General features: G+C 43.6%; 1 protein-coding gene across 1 annotated transcript; it reads left to right on the top strand.

Annotated features, from left to right (window-relative positions):
• Positions 1-558: 558 nt before the first annotated feature.
• PM20D1 (peptidase M20 domain containing 1) lies at positions 559-13,049 on the top strand. Its single transcript, XM_074893705.1, has 13 exons — positions 559-763; positions 2,148-2,234; positions 2,852-3,084; positions 4,525-4,611; positions 5,415-5,548; positions 6,000-6,119; positions 6,709-6,784; positions 7,018-7,079; positions 7,404-7,482; positions 8,596-8,667; positions 9,639-9,807; positions 10,512-10,611; positions 11,400-13,049. The coding sequence occupies exons 1-13, from the start codon at positions 559-561 to the stop codon at positions 11,527-11,529; spliced, it is 1,554 nt and encodes a 517-aa protein (XP_074749806.1). The 3' UTR covers positions 11,530-13,049.
• Positions 13,050-13,596: the final 547 nt, after the last annotated feature.

Genomic DNA, 13,596 nt, shown 5'->3' with positions numbered 1-13,596 from the left:
GGGGCTGGCACAGCCCAGGGCACACCACTGTGCCTGCCTAGGCCTGGTCCTGACTGACCGGCGTGCTCCTGCCTAACCTGTGGCCCCACTGAGCCAGGGGTGGTCACTCCCCACGGGCACCCCTTTTTCCGCCCAAGCACCCCCTCATTTTGGGAGCAGCATCCTGAGCCCCAGCGCTCTCGGCCTCCCAGCAGGCTCCAGGCACGGCCCAAGCCAGGGTGAGGGGACACTCCCATTATTGCTTGCTGCCGTGGGTACCAGACACCGCCCGCCACGGCTCCTAAACGTCCCCTCGAGCTCAGAAACATGCGCTTTCAGGAGGGGAGAGAGAACCATCACCCCCCGCCCGCCCGCCCCCCCGCCCGCCGCCGCCGCCGCCGCCGCCGCCGCCGCCATTTCGAACGTGCCGCGGCGCAGAACTACGACGCCCAAGAGCTCTCGCGGAGGAGGCGGGCCCAAGCCGCCCATTGGCCATCCTCTCGGGCGGGTGCGCGCCGATTGGCGTTCGGCCACGCCCGTCCGCTCCTCAGCGGGGCGGCGGCCCAAGTCCGGCTGGGGATGGCGGGCGGGAGCGGGCGGCGGCGGGCCGCGGCCTGTGCCGCGGGCCTGGGGCTGTGCGCGGTGCTGCTGGCGCTGGGGGCCGCCGTGCTGCTCCGCGCCTACGTCCTGCGCGCCCCGGCGGTCCCGCGGCGGTGGGCGCGGCGCGGCGGCACCGCCGCCTTCAGTGCCGGCGAGAGGCTGGAGCTCAAGGAGGCGCTGCGAGGTGAGGGGGCCCAGCGGGCCGCCCTGGCTGCCCCCGCCCTCCCGGGCCTCCCCGGGGGCCTGCAGCCCGAGTGCCCCCCTCCACCCCTGGGCCAGGGGTTGTTGCCGGCCCCCGGTTTCCTTGGCGTCGCGGCTGGGGCGTCCCGAGCTCGCCCTGGGGCTGTGGCGGGTCTCTGCAAGGAGAGAGGTTGGCACCGAGAGCCGGCCGTGGGGCACGGGTGGGAACGGGGCAGCAGTGAAGAAGGTGCTTTCCCCTTGGAGGAAACCGGTGGTTTATTCTCCTGAAGCCAACTTTCAACCCGTGTTGATTTTCTGTAGTGTTGCCCTCTCATACATGCAGAATGCACCAGGCACCCCATGACTGCGTTTGCTAGGCATCTCTGTCCGCTAGATAAATCATTGACAGGTTTTTTATTTTTCTTGCTGGCTGAAACCTTGTGCACCACTTTGCTGCAGGCAGCCTGTCTGTAACAAGCCAGGGTGTGTTTGTGCTGTCTGACACAGTCTTCTGCAGAAGACTCTGAGGATATTTGGAGCTCATGAGGGTTGGCAGTTTACAGGAAACCACAATCTGGCATGAAGCGATAGTCCTGGCCTGTTCAAGTAGGGGCTGGGTTCTGTAGATCTCATACTTCGCTGGTTTGTAAGATTTATTGCCTAGCAAATTCTGTTTACATATGTTTTTAATAGGAGAATGCAGGGATACAAGAGAGAGATATTTTATGTGTTTCTTCTTGAATAGCACGACCTTTAAAAGAATCTGTAACCTCACTTGACGTGCTCTTAGGAGAGGCAGCTGTGATTGGGACTAAGTCATACCCATAGTTTGCATGACTGACTCAGTGTTGAAGAGCAGCCCTGTCTGACCCTGTTCAAATCACAGAGCAGACTGGAAGGACCAACAAAAGGCCTGTCTTTATGTATCTTAATAGGTTGGAGTGGTATGAAAGAAGATGTTACAACAATCTTGCCATCGCAACCTGACTTACTATTGAAAACCGTGAACTGCCAACTAAGCTGCCTGCTTTGCTGCCAGAATAGTTTATGGCTGTGAGGAATCAGGTCACCCTAGAAAAATGCAGCTGCTTCTGGACAGTAACTTTTCTAACAATATCATTCAACACTTTAGAATGAAAAATGGAGTTGAAGTATCTAGAGAAATACCTTGGCTGAGAGTGGAAGGAAATACTGGTGTGCTGGTGGTGCACAGCTCAGCTGAAGTGTATCAGTGTGTTTGATAGTGGCAGCTCTTACTATCCTGTGAAATAAACCTTAAAGCCTGGAAAATACTTAGGAACATAAATACTTTCCCTTTTGAAACGCAATTCAAATATTGATTGACTGATTTCCATGTCAAATGATTTCTGTTTTGTATTTCATTGAAGGTGCTATTAAAATCCCAACTGTTTCCGTGTCTCCAGAGGACTTGAATACAACTGCCATGGCAGAATTTGGGAATTATATTCAGGAAGGTACTAAAATTTCATCCTTAGCAATCTCTGCTGCTCAATTATTTTCGTAAACAAATTGAAGAGAGTATATATGGTTCTTGAATATAATGGAATGGAGTTTTATTTTGTTTTTCCTCAAGAAAGGACTGGCAAAAATGACATACATAAGTCACCTCTGCAACAGTGTACTATGGTGTAGCAATGGCCAAAGCTAGAAGAAAGTTCAAATGTCTTTTTGTAATGGTGGGTTTTGGTCCTTGAGATGGTTAAATGACCTTGTCATTAAAAAAAAAAAACAAACCAAAACAAAAAAAAACCAAGAGTAAGACTACCCCTGCTGCAGCCTAACTTTTTTGGCAGTCCCATCGTTGCTGCCTGCAAAACAGCTGCAGCACTGGTAAACAACAGTTCCTGGGTTTGCTTAGGGAAGTCTTAAATACAAAGTGAGATGGATTGGTAGGAGTGTGAGAACAAAGCTGCACATCTGCTTCCTGAAGCAAATTTGTTGTGGCCAGTCTTATCTACAGTGCTCCCCTTGAGACTAAATAGATGGCTACTCTATGGAGTATATAATGATTAAAATTGGATGGTACTGTTAATTTTTCTTCCTCACATGTTTTTAATTTTTTTCTTAACAGTCTTCCCAGCTGTATTTTCTTCAAAGTTCATTCAACATGAAATTGTTGGGAAATACAGCCATCTCTTTACTGTTCAGGGTTCTAACCCTGAAATGATGCCCTATATGCTGCTTGCACACATGGATGTTGTGCCTGCTCCCCCCGAGGGCTGGGATTTCCCTCCTTTCTCAGCTGCAGAGCATGAAGGTTTCATCTATGGACGAGGAACGCTGGATAACAAAAACTCTGCCATAGTACGTTGTCTTGGTAATATAATTTCAGAGAGATACAAAGCCTGAAAAAGGCAGATTGGAGGAATCTCTTCTCTTGAAATTTTCTATATTGTCTCTCTTGCCCCTCTTTAAATGCAGGATGTTAGTGATAAATTCCTAAGCCCTGCAGTTTTCTCCCAACTTTTCCTAGAGATGAAGTGGAGCGGTCTTTTATTATTGAAGAAAGCAGAGTTAAAGCTCTTAGAAGATACAGAAAAAGATATTCACAGAAGCAGATGTATCTGGTTACATGCCATATTTAAATTTTATGTCAAATGCTGTCTTTGAAATCAGGGATAGACCTTTTTCTTTTTCCCATGTGTCACATGGGCATTCAAAGCCAAACCTGGCCCTTTGAAAAGGCTTGAGTTTCAAAGTAAACAATGTTTATTCAATATTATAGTCAAATAACCTTGTATCTTTTATCTAGTCTGTGGCAGAACAAAGAGCTGTTGTACTAAGTACATTTGGGAGGAATGAAGTGCAAAAAAGACTGATCTGTGAAAGATTTCTCATTTGGGAAAAGGTTGATGGAAAAATTAATAAGGAAAATAGTCCTTTGTGACTTGCAGAGGTACTTCCATGACAGCCCTGTATTTAAATTTAAACAGATGTTTAGCAAACCAGTGTCACAGATGCTGTGGCTGCTCATTGGGTCACAGGCCATGCTCCCGGAAAGTTTCTTCAGGTTGTTTGATCATCAGTTTCAAAGCCTTGCCACTTAAAACTTTGTTTTGGTGCTTCTTTCTACTGTGGACTGCACGAGTAACTCCACAAATGGACAATAAAAATCAGCAATTTCAGTGAACACAGCAAAAATGGGTGCTGACAAGGTAGAGGTGATATAATTTCTTCTGATGTAAAGAATTAACTAGCTTAAATTGAAAAACAGATGAGATGGAATCATGTAGCAAATAGTAGATTTCATTGCTCACTCTTCAGATTAAGTTTCTTGTTCTGCTTCTGTCATCTTAGCCCTTTTTGTACAAAATATACTGCTCATTAAAATAAATGGATCTGGTAGCTCAAGTCAGAGCCAAGCTGTGTGTAGGATAGGCAGTTTAAAGGAACAGTGAATTCCTTGGATAATTATAACTCTGTCGTGCTTCCTGTGCAGTTTGTCACTGACTTCATCAGTAGCGAGAACAAGCCTACACTGTATTTTGTGTATTTACACTGACACTGTGTAGCACACTAAGTCTTAAGCATTATTGATCAAAAATATTGCAGTGTGTTTTCCAGAAAATATGAATATCATCAGTAGGAGTTGTAGAAATAAAAGCTCAACTGTGAGCAGGACAAAGTCTCCTTAAGGGCTGTGAATGCATCATATTTCTTTTACATTGCATTGCATTCTTTTACATTCATTCTCTTCACTAACACACAAGAATAGTACACTGCATTCTGCTTTTTTTTCTGCAGGGTATTCTGCAAGCTCTAGAATTTTTGCTGAGAAGAAATTACAGACCCCGCAGATCTTTCTATGTTGGTATTGGACATGATGAAGAGGTATTTTCTTTCGTTTCATCAAAATAACAAGTTGTTTGCGTTCATGTATGTAACAAGGCTTCATTTTTAAACGTTGTTTGGCTAGAAAGTCTTTCCTGTTTATCTTGATTATGTGGGTAGATACTGTGTCAGGCACGTGGTCATAGTTATATATTGATTGTTTGGCTTTAGATGACATGGACAAAGGGTTTGGTGTGATGAGCAAAGAGAAAAGAACACAGCAGAGTGTTGGTTCAAATTCTTTTCTGCGTGGAAGGTTCAGCAGGAGTCACATTTTGGAGTAAATATAGTACATGAAAAGCTGGCTTAAGATTTACATGGTTGTTCCAAATGATCAGGAAGAACTAACAAAAATATTCCACTTTGTTGTGGGTATGCCCCCTAGTAAACAGTAGGAAGAGACAGATGAGGTGGTTTTGTTTATTCATTTTCAAAATATAAAGACAAAGAATGGCTGATAGTTAAAATGAATAGTCCTTTAGAATGAGTAATCTGTGGAGCTTCTAGCCCGGAGATATCCCTGTGTCCAGGAACTAGTAGGATTCAAAGCAGCATTCAGTGACTGGTGAATGAGAGCGTTGCTTGGGGCGGATGTAAATCTGTCTGCTGCGAGGCCGTTAACCTGCAACGAGTTTTGCGGGGAAGAATCTTTTCTTGACAGGTTGCTCTGGAGCTGTTCACTAGGGGGTTTCTTGCGTTCTTTGCATTGTAACACTGGTCACTGTCAACAGCAAGATGTTCTCCAGTGTTCTTCCCAAAGGCACGGCTTGATCTGAGCAGTTCCTCTGCCTGGATTCTGGCAGGTGTTTGGTCGGAAGGGAGCAATGGAGATTGCAGCTCTGCTGGAAGCCAGAGGAGTGAAACTCTCCTTCTTACTGGATGAGGGGAGCGCAATACTGGATGGCATCATTGCAGGAGTGAAGAAGCCAGTAGCTGTGTAAGTAAAAGAGAACACAGTTCCACCATGATGGAATTGATCCATATTCAATAATTTGTGAGAAATGACCTTGCTAATGTCAATAAAATATGTTTTCAAGGCATGTGGCAGTGTTGGCCTTGCTAAAGCTACAGCAGTGGCACAAAGTGCAAGCAAAAGGCCTCCAGAGTTTGCTTGCTGTCCATCACAGCTGTGCTGACAAAAGCAGAATGGTCCCCTGAGCTAGTGCAAGCATGTTAATAGTATGCTGTAAAGTCTGCTCACTGGAAAAGCAGCCAACACATCAGTCCTCCAAACATTTAAAGATTGTGTTTAGGGATTTGTTGTTGCTGCTTTTTTGGTGGTTTTTATGGTACTAAAAATATGCAGAGTCGTTCTTTTCACCTGTAGTCTGTGCATGTGTGTTTGGAGTTGCATTAATCATTTATTTTATTTATATATCATTGACCAGAATTGCTATCACAGAAAAGGGTTCAATAACACTGAACTTCACTGTGGAAAAAGAGCCAGGACATTCATCCTTTCCTCCTAAGGAGACAACTATTGGCATTCTTGCAGCAGCAGTGTCCAGGTGAGAGCTTCCCTGTCATCTAATGTTGAAGACAGCCAGGCAGACTCCTAAGTCACTGATATGAGACTTTCTTTTTCAATATTTGTTTTAATTTACTCTGTAGAGACTGCTTTAATTGGGTTGCAGAATTTCTCTGGAATTTATTCTTGCACATACCTGCTACCTCTAGCTGGTGATTATCCAAGCCAATAAACCTGGCATAAAGTCAGAATGTGACTGGGTAAATCATCTCATTACGTGTCTGTGTAGGTATCAAACTGGCTAATAAATATATATTTTAGAAAAAAATTAGTATGTCCAGATATGATGGAATTTGGTGTGATATTTTTCTAGATTACCATGTATTCTTTACAAGAGTCATGCTTTTTGATTTTTTCAGCTCCTCTTGAAAGAAAGTCTTTGCATGTGACTGGGATGCTCAGAAATCTGTCGTGGAGCTGTGCTCGCAGATTTACTTACCAGGAGGGGAAAGTGTGATTGCATCTCAAATACATGGATACATTTTAGACATCAGATTCCCGTCAACCTTCTGGAGCAGTAATAGTCAGAGATTTTTTTAAATTTCAGATGTTGATTTGCTTTGCTCTAGGCTGGAGCAGAATCCCTTGCGCAATCTGTTTGGCTATGGGCCAGAACTCATGACTGTGGAGCACCTTGCATCAGAGGTGAGGAAAGAACTATGATTTCATTCTCAGATTTTCATATTAACAAGTGAAGAGTAACCCAGCATATGAATTTAGAGCATAGTTATGTAGTTCCTGGAAAGGAAAAGACTTAAGCTGGCCTTTCTCCCAGATAATTGTTTCTGCTGGAATTACTTCAACCATAGCCAAGTGACTGCACTCTGTTCCTGAAAACTAGAAACTTTCTGATTTGTGGTTTTATTTCTTCCACTTAGTTCAGCTTTCCTCTCAATCTCATCATGAGCAATCTATGGCTGTTTTCACCTATTGTCAGCAGGTAAGAAAATACATCCTGGATGACCGTTCGCAGGCTCTCACCCTTAGAAGATGAAGACCACTAGCCTTTTCTAGTCTTCTCAGGAAACCAGTTATAGCATTTCATAGTTTAGACAATGTCAGTGCTTTGCCATTAATAACCATTGTTATTAATAACCATTGTTATTAGCGGTAAACGTTGTATTAACATTTACCATTAACAACAGCTGTTAATTGAATAGGCCATCATACAGCTTATTGCCTATGTAACTGTGGTGCTTATGTTTTATCAATATTAAGCTTCTTTGAAAAATGTTGGTGGTTTTTTTTTTTTCTTTTTTGTAAGAGTTCTTGCCTGGAAACCTTCCACCAATGCCTTGATTCGAACTACTACAGCAGTCACCATGTTCAACGCAGGAATCAAGGTAGCTTCATTTTGATTTGTCTCCATGTAGTACGATGAGACAACTAGGACATTTGGTTTCCACCTATTTATATCCAGTTACAAGATCAGTACGGGCCCTGGTCTTAGACCCTGTGTGGTGTCACCACCAGTCTCATTTTTACTTTAGATGTGGCTTGGATTTAGCTACAGTTGAAAATTACTTTGTTTCACAAGTATCTGTTCTCTTTTACAAAAAGATCTCTGTAAACCAGTGTTAAGATTGTTTATATTTTGGGATGGACGAGAGTGTTTTCTGTGTATTCATACAAAGTATCAATGACAGGATTTGAAACGGTCACAGTCATAAACACTTCCCTAGCCCAGGTGGGGTCTTGTGTTTGTGAGCGCAGGTCTGGCACTTACCTCTGTTAGAGCAGGGTTGGTGTGCACCTTGGACTGAGAGATAACAGGTTCTGGCTGATACAGCCAAATCTTGCCCTGATAAGGAGGTGTAGCTATCCAAAAATACTGTAGCCCTGGAAAATAAACAGGCTGTTCAGTGTGTCCCTGAAAAAATTTGTTACTGAAAAGCATCACTGGGCAAGAAAACAAGATGCAGTGGCTGAACAGTGACACTGAGTGGCCAAGAGAGAAGTGACACCCTGGTTTCTTGGGGTTTTTTTTCCTAAGGATTATATATTTTTTTTGTTTAACAAAATTACAAATATTCATTCTGTAGAAAAGAAGAGTTATGTGTCTTCAGTACCATCATTTGTTAAGCAACTTAAATGTCTCATGCATGGGGAAAAGCAATATGACAGTGAGGTAAAAATACTGCTTAAAAAACCCAACATAAACTTTCAGAATTTCTCAATATAAAGTTTCTGAAGGGAGAGGGCTTAACTCAGGAGGAAAACTGTATAACAGCTAACTTCATTTTTGTTGAATTGATGAATATTTCTTTGTGTAGTTACCTGCATAGATGAGATTTACAGTATTTTAACACAGAGTGCAGAAAGAGAGATCACACTCGGTGGGAACAGTGAAACACTAGTCGGAGACCTGGAGTTGTTTGAGCAGTCTCTGAGTTTGCAGTTGGCATTTTAATTTGGTTTTAATTTCCTTTTAAGTTTCGGTCATTCCTCTTTTCTAGACAAACGTCATCCCATCTTCTGCAAAAGCAACTGTGAACTTCCGGATCCACTCTGCAGAGAAGGCCACCGAGGTACTTACGGTACCCCCGGACGCGGGGCTGTTCTCCATCCCTTTCTGAGCAGGGTGGCACTCGGCCATTTGTGGCAGCAGATCTGTTCTATACAAATACTCTTTTCATCTCTCCCTGTATTCATACAAGATTTGGGAATTGGACTTGTGCAAAGCGTTTGATCCTGTCCCACACGACATCCTTGTCTCCACGTTGGAGAGACGTGGATTTGGTGGATCGACCGCTCGGTGGATCAGGAATTGGCTGGACGGCCGCTCTCAGAGTTGCAGTCAATGGCTCGATGTCCAAGGGGAGAGCAGTGACAAGTGTTTATCTAATGTCTTTTCCCCTCCTCTGAGATGGATTGCCAAGTGCATTGTTTACTATGGCTTCTGAACGTGGAGCAGAGCAAGAGGTAGACCAAACTGGGAAGCGTGCCTTGCAGTTACATCGAGCAGATTTCAGAAGTTGTCTTGTGCCACAGAGCACAGGGATCGTATGTGATTATGGAACAGAAGTGTTAAAGTTTGTGACCTGTGAGAATATGGGAATTTTGCACACTTCAGTAGGTATGACATGCCTGTCCAGCCAAGGACAGCTGTGAAACATTGTCAGTAAATAATATCCTCCCTTCCCAAACCTTTGCTGAAAGTTTATCTCTCTGAAGCTTTTCTGGATTATTTACTTGGATGACCTAACTACCAAGTAGCAGCAGGTTGACCACCTGCCTTTCAGGACTGAAGCAGTTCAGGAATACCTTGAGACAGTGATGTGCACTGGGGTTAAAAAAATTGGCTTAAGTATCAACCATCCACTGAGTAAGAGGAAGAGAGACTGCCACACAGTTTCAGTCCTAACTGTGCATCTGTATTTGCAGCTACAGTTGGAAATTCATGGACAAGTGTTTTCTGGAAAGTGGCACATTTGCTGATATCTAGAAGGGATGCGCTCTCATTTCTTCTGCTTATTTAATCTCTGTGCTTTACCCGTAGGTGCTAGAGACAGTGAGGAACACTGTTGCTGATGACAGAGTGAAGATTGATGTAGTAGAGGCCTTTGACCCGCTCCCCATTAGCCCTTGGGATGACCAGACATTTGGAGTCCATATTTTTCAAAGAACCATTCTGGATACTTTCCCAGATGTTGACAGTGTAGTCCCAGGTAACAGCGAGCACATGATGATTGTTGTTTCCTCTCCAGCTTCCGCCCTGCTTTTCTGTCCCTCATCCCCAATATTGACTTGTTTCCATTTTCTGTGTACTTCTCCACCCCAACTCTTAACTACTGGAAACAGCTGTTTTTTCCTCTTTTTATTCCATTCCCTCTTTATGTTCTAAAAGTTTTAATGTTGTTTTTTAATAGTGGAAGTAAAAAAGCAAACAGGAAGCTGACAGAAACAATGAGCCTTGAATTTGACTCTCTGCACATACAAAGGAATCTCTTCAGGGAAGAAAGGAATTGTGAGGGAGAGTAGGAGGTCTTCTTGCTTTAGCTCTTCTTTTATTGTTTTCGTAGCTGGCAAAGCCATTCCTGCTTTTCTGTATTGTTCCTTACGATCCCAGCCCCTTCCCTTTCTCACAGATCCTTCCTAGTTCTGCAGTTTGTTGGACTGCAGTTTGAAGCTTAAATTTTTGTGGAGGCTGAGCATCATGGCTGTTCTTAGAATGGTTGAATTGTATGTCAGTTCTTCCTGTTCATGAAGGAGAGAATGTTCTTTCAGGATGTACCAATAAACTGTTTCCAGTTATTTGCTTTTGGTGTAGCTACGGGTTATATAGAACTGTTACCAGATGCCTTTCCTTTCTTCTGTGTGGGTCATTAAATTGCTGCTCTTGTGCAAAGTAAACCTGAGGTTTGTTTTCCAGGCACGTGTGTTGGAAACACAGACAGCAGGCATTTCACTAATGTCACAAATGCCATTTATCGATTTAACCCACTGCTCTTGAAATCAGATGATCTTCCCAGGTACTGTGCTCTGTCTGCATGTGGGCAGCTGTTTGGGGTGGGGACTAGGGAAAGAGAAAATTGATATGCATTTGGCAGAAGAAGGAAACCCAACTTTGTATACCTTGGCATGGTGGTGCCTCACATTCTGTTAGGGCACCATTTCCTGCAGATTTGGGTGCTGCACACATAGGGGGTGGTAATTACACTGGGGGAGTGTTAGCCCTGACTCTTCGATACCTCAGATGCAGGCAGGACCTCGGTTGGGTAGTACGGCCACACTGTGGAGTGCCTGGGCCCTTTATACAGCGCAGCAGTGGGAAAGGTGTTCTGGTACTTGGCCTTGTTTAAGAGATTTATCTGTATGTTTGGATACATGCCACCCTGAATTTGTTTGCTCCTTAAAGCTTCAAGTTAGGTTTCCTGGAGTAAAGTGATAACAAAGAACATCATCATGCAAGGGATTCTTTGTTTATTTAGCATGTACTAGATCTGTCGTTTTATTGAGGTGCAGGTGATACAGGAGTGTTCTTGTAGCTGTACAGGACAGTAACATAAATGGCCAAGAAATGGGCAGAGCACTGGAATACTGTTATTTCTTTGCCACATGGTCTTAGTTGTTCTGCTGTGAGCCTTAGAACCAGTAAATTTGGTTGGCCTGAGGGCCAGACGTTGCAGTTACAGTGCAGTATTTGGTGTATTTTTATGCTGTGCATTGCTTTATGAAGTGAACGGGCAAGCAGGGTGCTGGGTACATGCAGATGGGTCACAAATGCATGCTGGAATGAAAAACGTTCTTTTTCTTCCAGGATCCATGGGTTGAATGAGAGAATCTCGGTTGAGAATTACGAGAAACAGGTCGAGTTCCTCTTTCAGCTGATTAAAAACTGTGACACTGACAAGCTTCCGGAGCCTCACGCAAACTCCCATGAGCTGTGAGAAGAGCAGCTACTAAGGTGGACTCTGGCCAGGGGTCTGGCCAGAACATGCATGTTGAGCACATCTGGAATCTGGGGGTTGTATGTTGTGGTTTACATACAGATGGAAAAACTGCTGGTTGGGAAGTGTTAAGGACCTGGACAAAACACAACAAATAACCCTGATTTCTGTTCCTGGTCTGATATGCAGCTGTTAATCTGATGGTATTAATTTTTTCAGCACTTCTTTAAGCCTCTGAAATTGGTAGTCACTTAAAATTCTAAGCTATAATCAGCAGCCACTATCAGTAAAAGAGGTGGATCTTCCTATGTGTGTTTGACAAACTCATTTTATACGGTTACTTGATTTCTCACAAATGATTTGTCTGTCAAAAGCTCATGTGGAAGGTTTGTGATGTGGTGTAAGATTTTGTGTCACTGGTGGAGTTGCACTAAGAGTTTGTTGCACTGCTGCTTGGTACAGGCTTCCTCCCCGGGTGCTGCTCTCAACCAGCGTCACTGCGCTCTCAGTCCGTGTCAGCGTTAACTTGCCACTGCTAAGTTCTCCCATGCATGCACTGATTTCTGACTCGGTTTTAGAATACTGAGCTCTAGAAGTTCTAGCTGTGTTGCTTTATCTGATGTTGCCCAGATCTCAGAGGTGCTGAAAACTTTTCTTCCTGTCTTTTTTTTTTTTTTTTTCCCCCCCCCCTCTCACTCTTTGGTACGGCTCAGGGTATGTTGTGCAGCTGGGTGTCAGAATAAGGAATTGCAGCTTTAAATAAAACTAAATCTGTGCTGTCTGTTCATATATATTCTCTTTTCACTGAATCCATTTCTGTAGTTTACATTTCTCTTTTGTTTCTTTGAGAACTTGATTGTTAAAGATGGTGAAGCCCTTCTCTTCCAGTTCAGTGGGAGCAGAGTCTTTGTTCCTTCGCTGCCTTGTGCAGGCAGTTCTCGCTTCACTGCAGCACTTGTGTTGACTCAGCTCTGGGAATCCTGCAGACAGGCCGTTGATGTCGACTCTGTTTCATCCTGCACTTCTTGCACTAGCATGCCTATCTTTGTTAGCACTCAAGGGCTAAGCATAGTCTTTTGGCCTTCATAATCTCTTTAGTTGGGGTTACCACTATTAATTAAACAAAGAATTAAGAACCAGGTGTTAGCCAAAGTAAGGACTGGGTGAAGGCTGCTTTGTTGTACTGACAGGCAGACTCTGTGCTGCAGGTACTAGTGCAAGTGCTCCTCTTGCACTGTTCCAGAGATGTGTGTGTCTTTTTCAGAGTTTGAATTATACACTGGAATGGGTGGTGGTTCTGCTCTAAATTCATATTGTGAAATGTACTGGAATGTACAGGAAATACCCTGAAACGTATCCTGAAAAACAGCGATGGAACCGATTCCTATTCTTTCCGTTAACCATTCTCTTATTTATTTGCAGTCTGATCTTATCAGTATGGCCAATGGGCTAAAACTGTATCAATCTACTAAATAATTGAAACCAGATCGGCATTTTCATCTAATAAAACAAGGAATGCAGATTCTTTTCTGATTATTCTTTAGTCTTTTTATGTAACTGTATAATTGCAGTGAAGTCATTTCCACACCTGATTCTGCACTAGAGCAAGTCATAAAGTTTCCATCAAAACAAATCCACATATTTTCCAGCCTGCTTTAATCTTTGCACCCTCCCTGGTGCTCCCCTTTCTATACAAAATTAACTAACTCTGTTTATGCATTATTGGGTAGTAAATAGCTTGCATCTTTTACGGTTTATTGCATTTTGTCTGTGTGCCCTAACATCATTGATTTGTTTAGCCACATGTCTATGGCTCTTTTGTGAAGGTGTCATTCCTCTTGCAGACTCCCATTGCAGACCCAGCAGAAGTGATGTGTCAGGGTACAGCACAGAATAAAAAACACCCCCGGGAGTGGGAGGTGGAGGAAGGTTGTTGGGTTTGTTTTTTTTTTCTCTGGCAAGTCTCTATAAAGATGACTGAGTCTGAAGCCTTCACTATGACTATGGCAGTATGGGGTCAATATTGTTTAACAACTTCATTAATGAGCTGGGTGATAGGACACTGCA

This window comes from Strix uralensis, chromosome 24 (assembly GCF_047716275.1).
Source record: "Strix uralensis isolate ZFMK-TIS-50842 chromosome 24, bStrUra1, whole genome shotgun sequence".
Lineage (NCBI taxonomy): Eukaryota > Metazoa > Chordata > Aves > Strigiformes > Strigidae > Strix > Strix uralensis.
The sequence above is the reverse complement of the archived record's forward strand: the minus strand, read 5'-3'. Positions and strand labels throughout refer to the sequence as shown.

What these genes read in the sequence shown, in the direction of transcription:
- PM20D1 (XM_074893705.1), top strand. Translation starts at nt 559, where the DNA reads ATGGCGGGCGGGAGCGGGCGGCGGCGGGCCGCGGCCTGTGCCGCGGGC. An exon ending in ATAACAAAAACTCTGCCATA is followed by an intron (nt 3,085 to 4,524) that starts GTACGTTGTCTT and finishes TTTTTTCTGCAG; the next exon opens with GGTATTCTGCAAGCTCTAGA. An exon ending in CTGCAGAGAAGGCCACCGAG is followed by an intron (nt 8,668 to 9,638) that starts GTACTTACGGTA and finishes CTTTACCCGTAG; the next exon opens with GTGCTAGAGACAGTGAGGAA.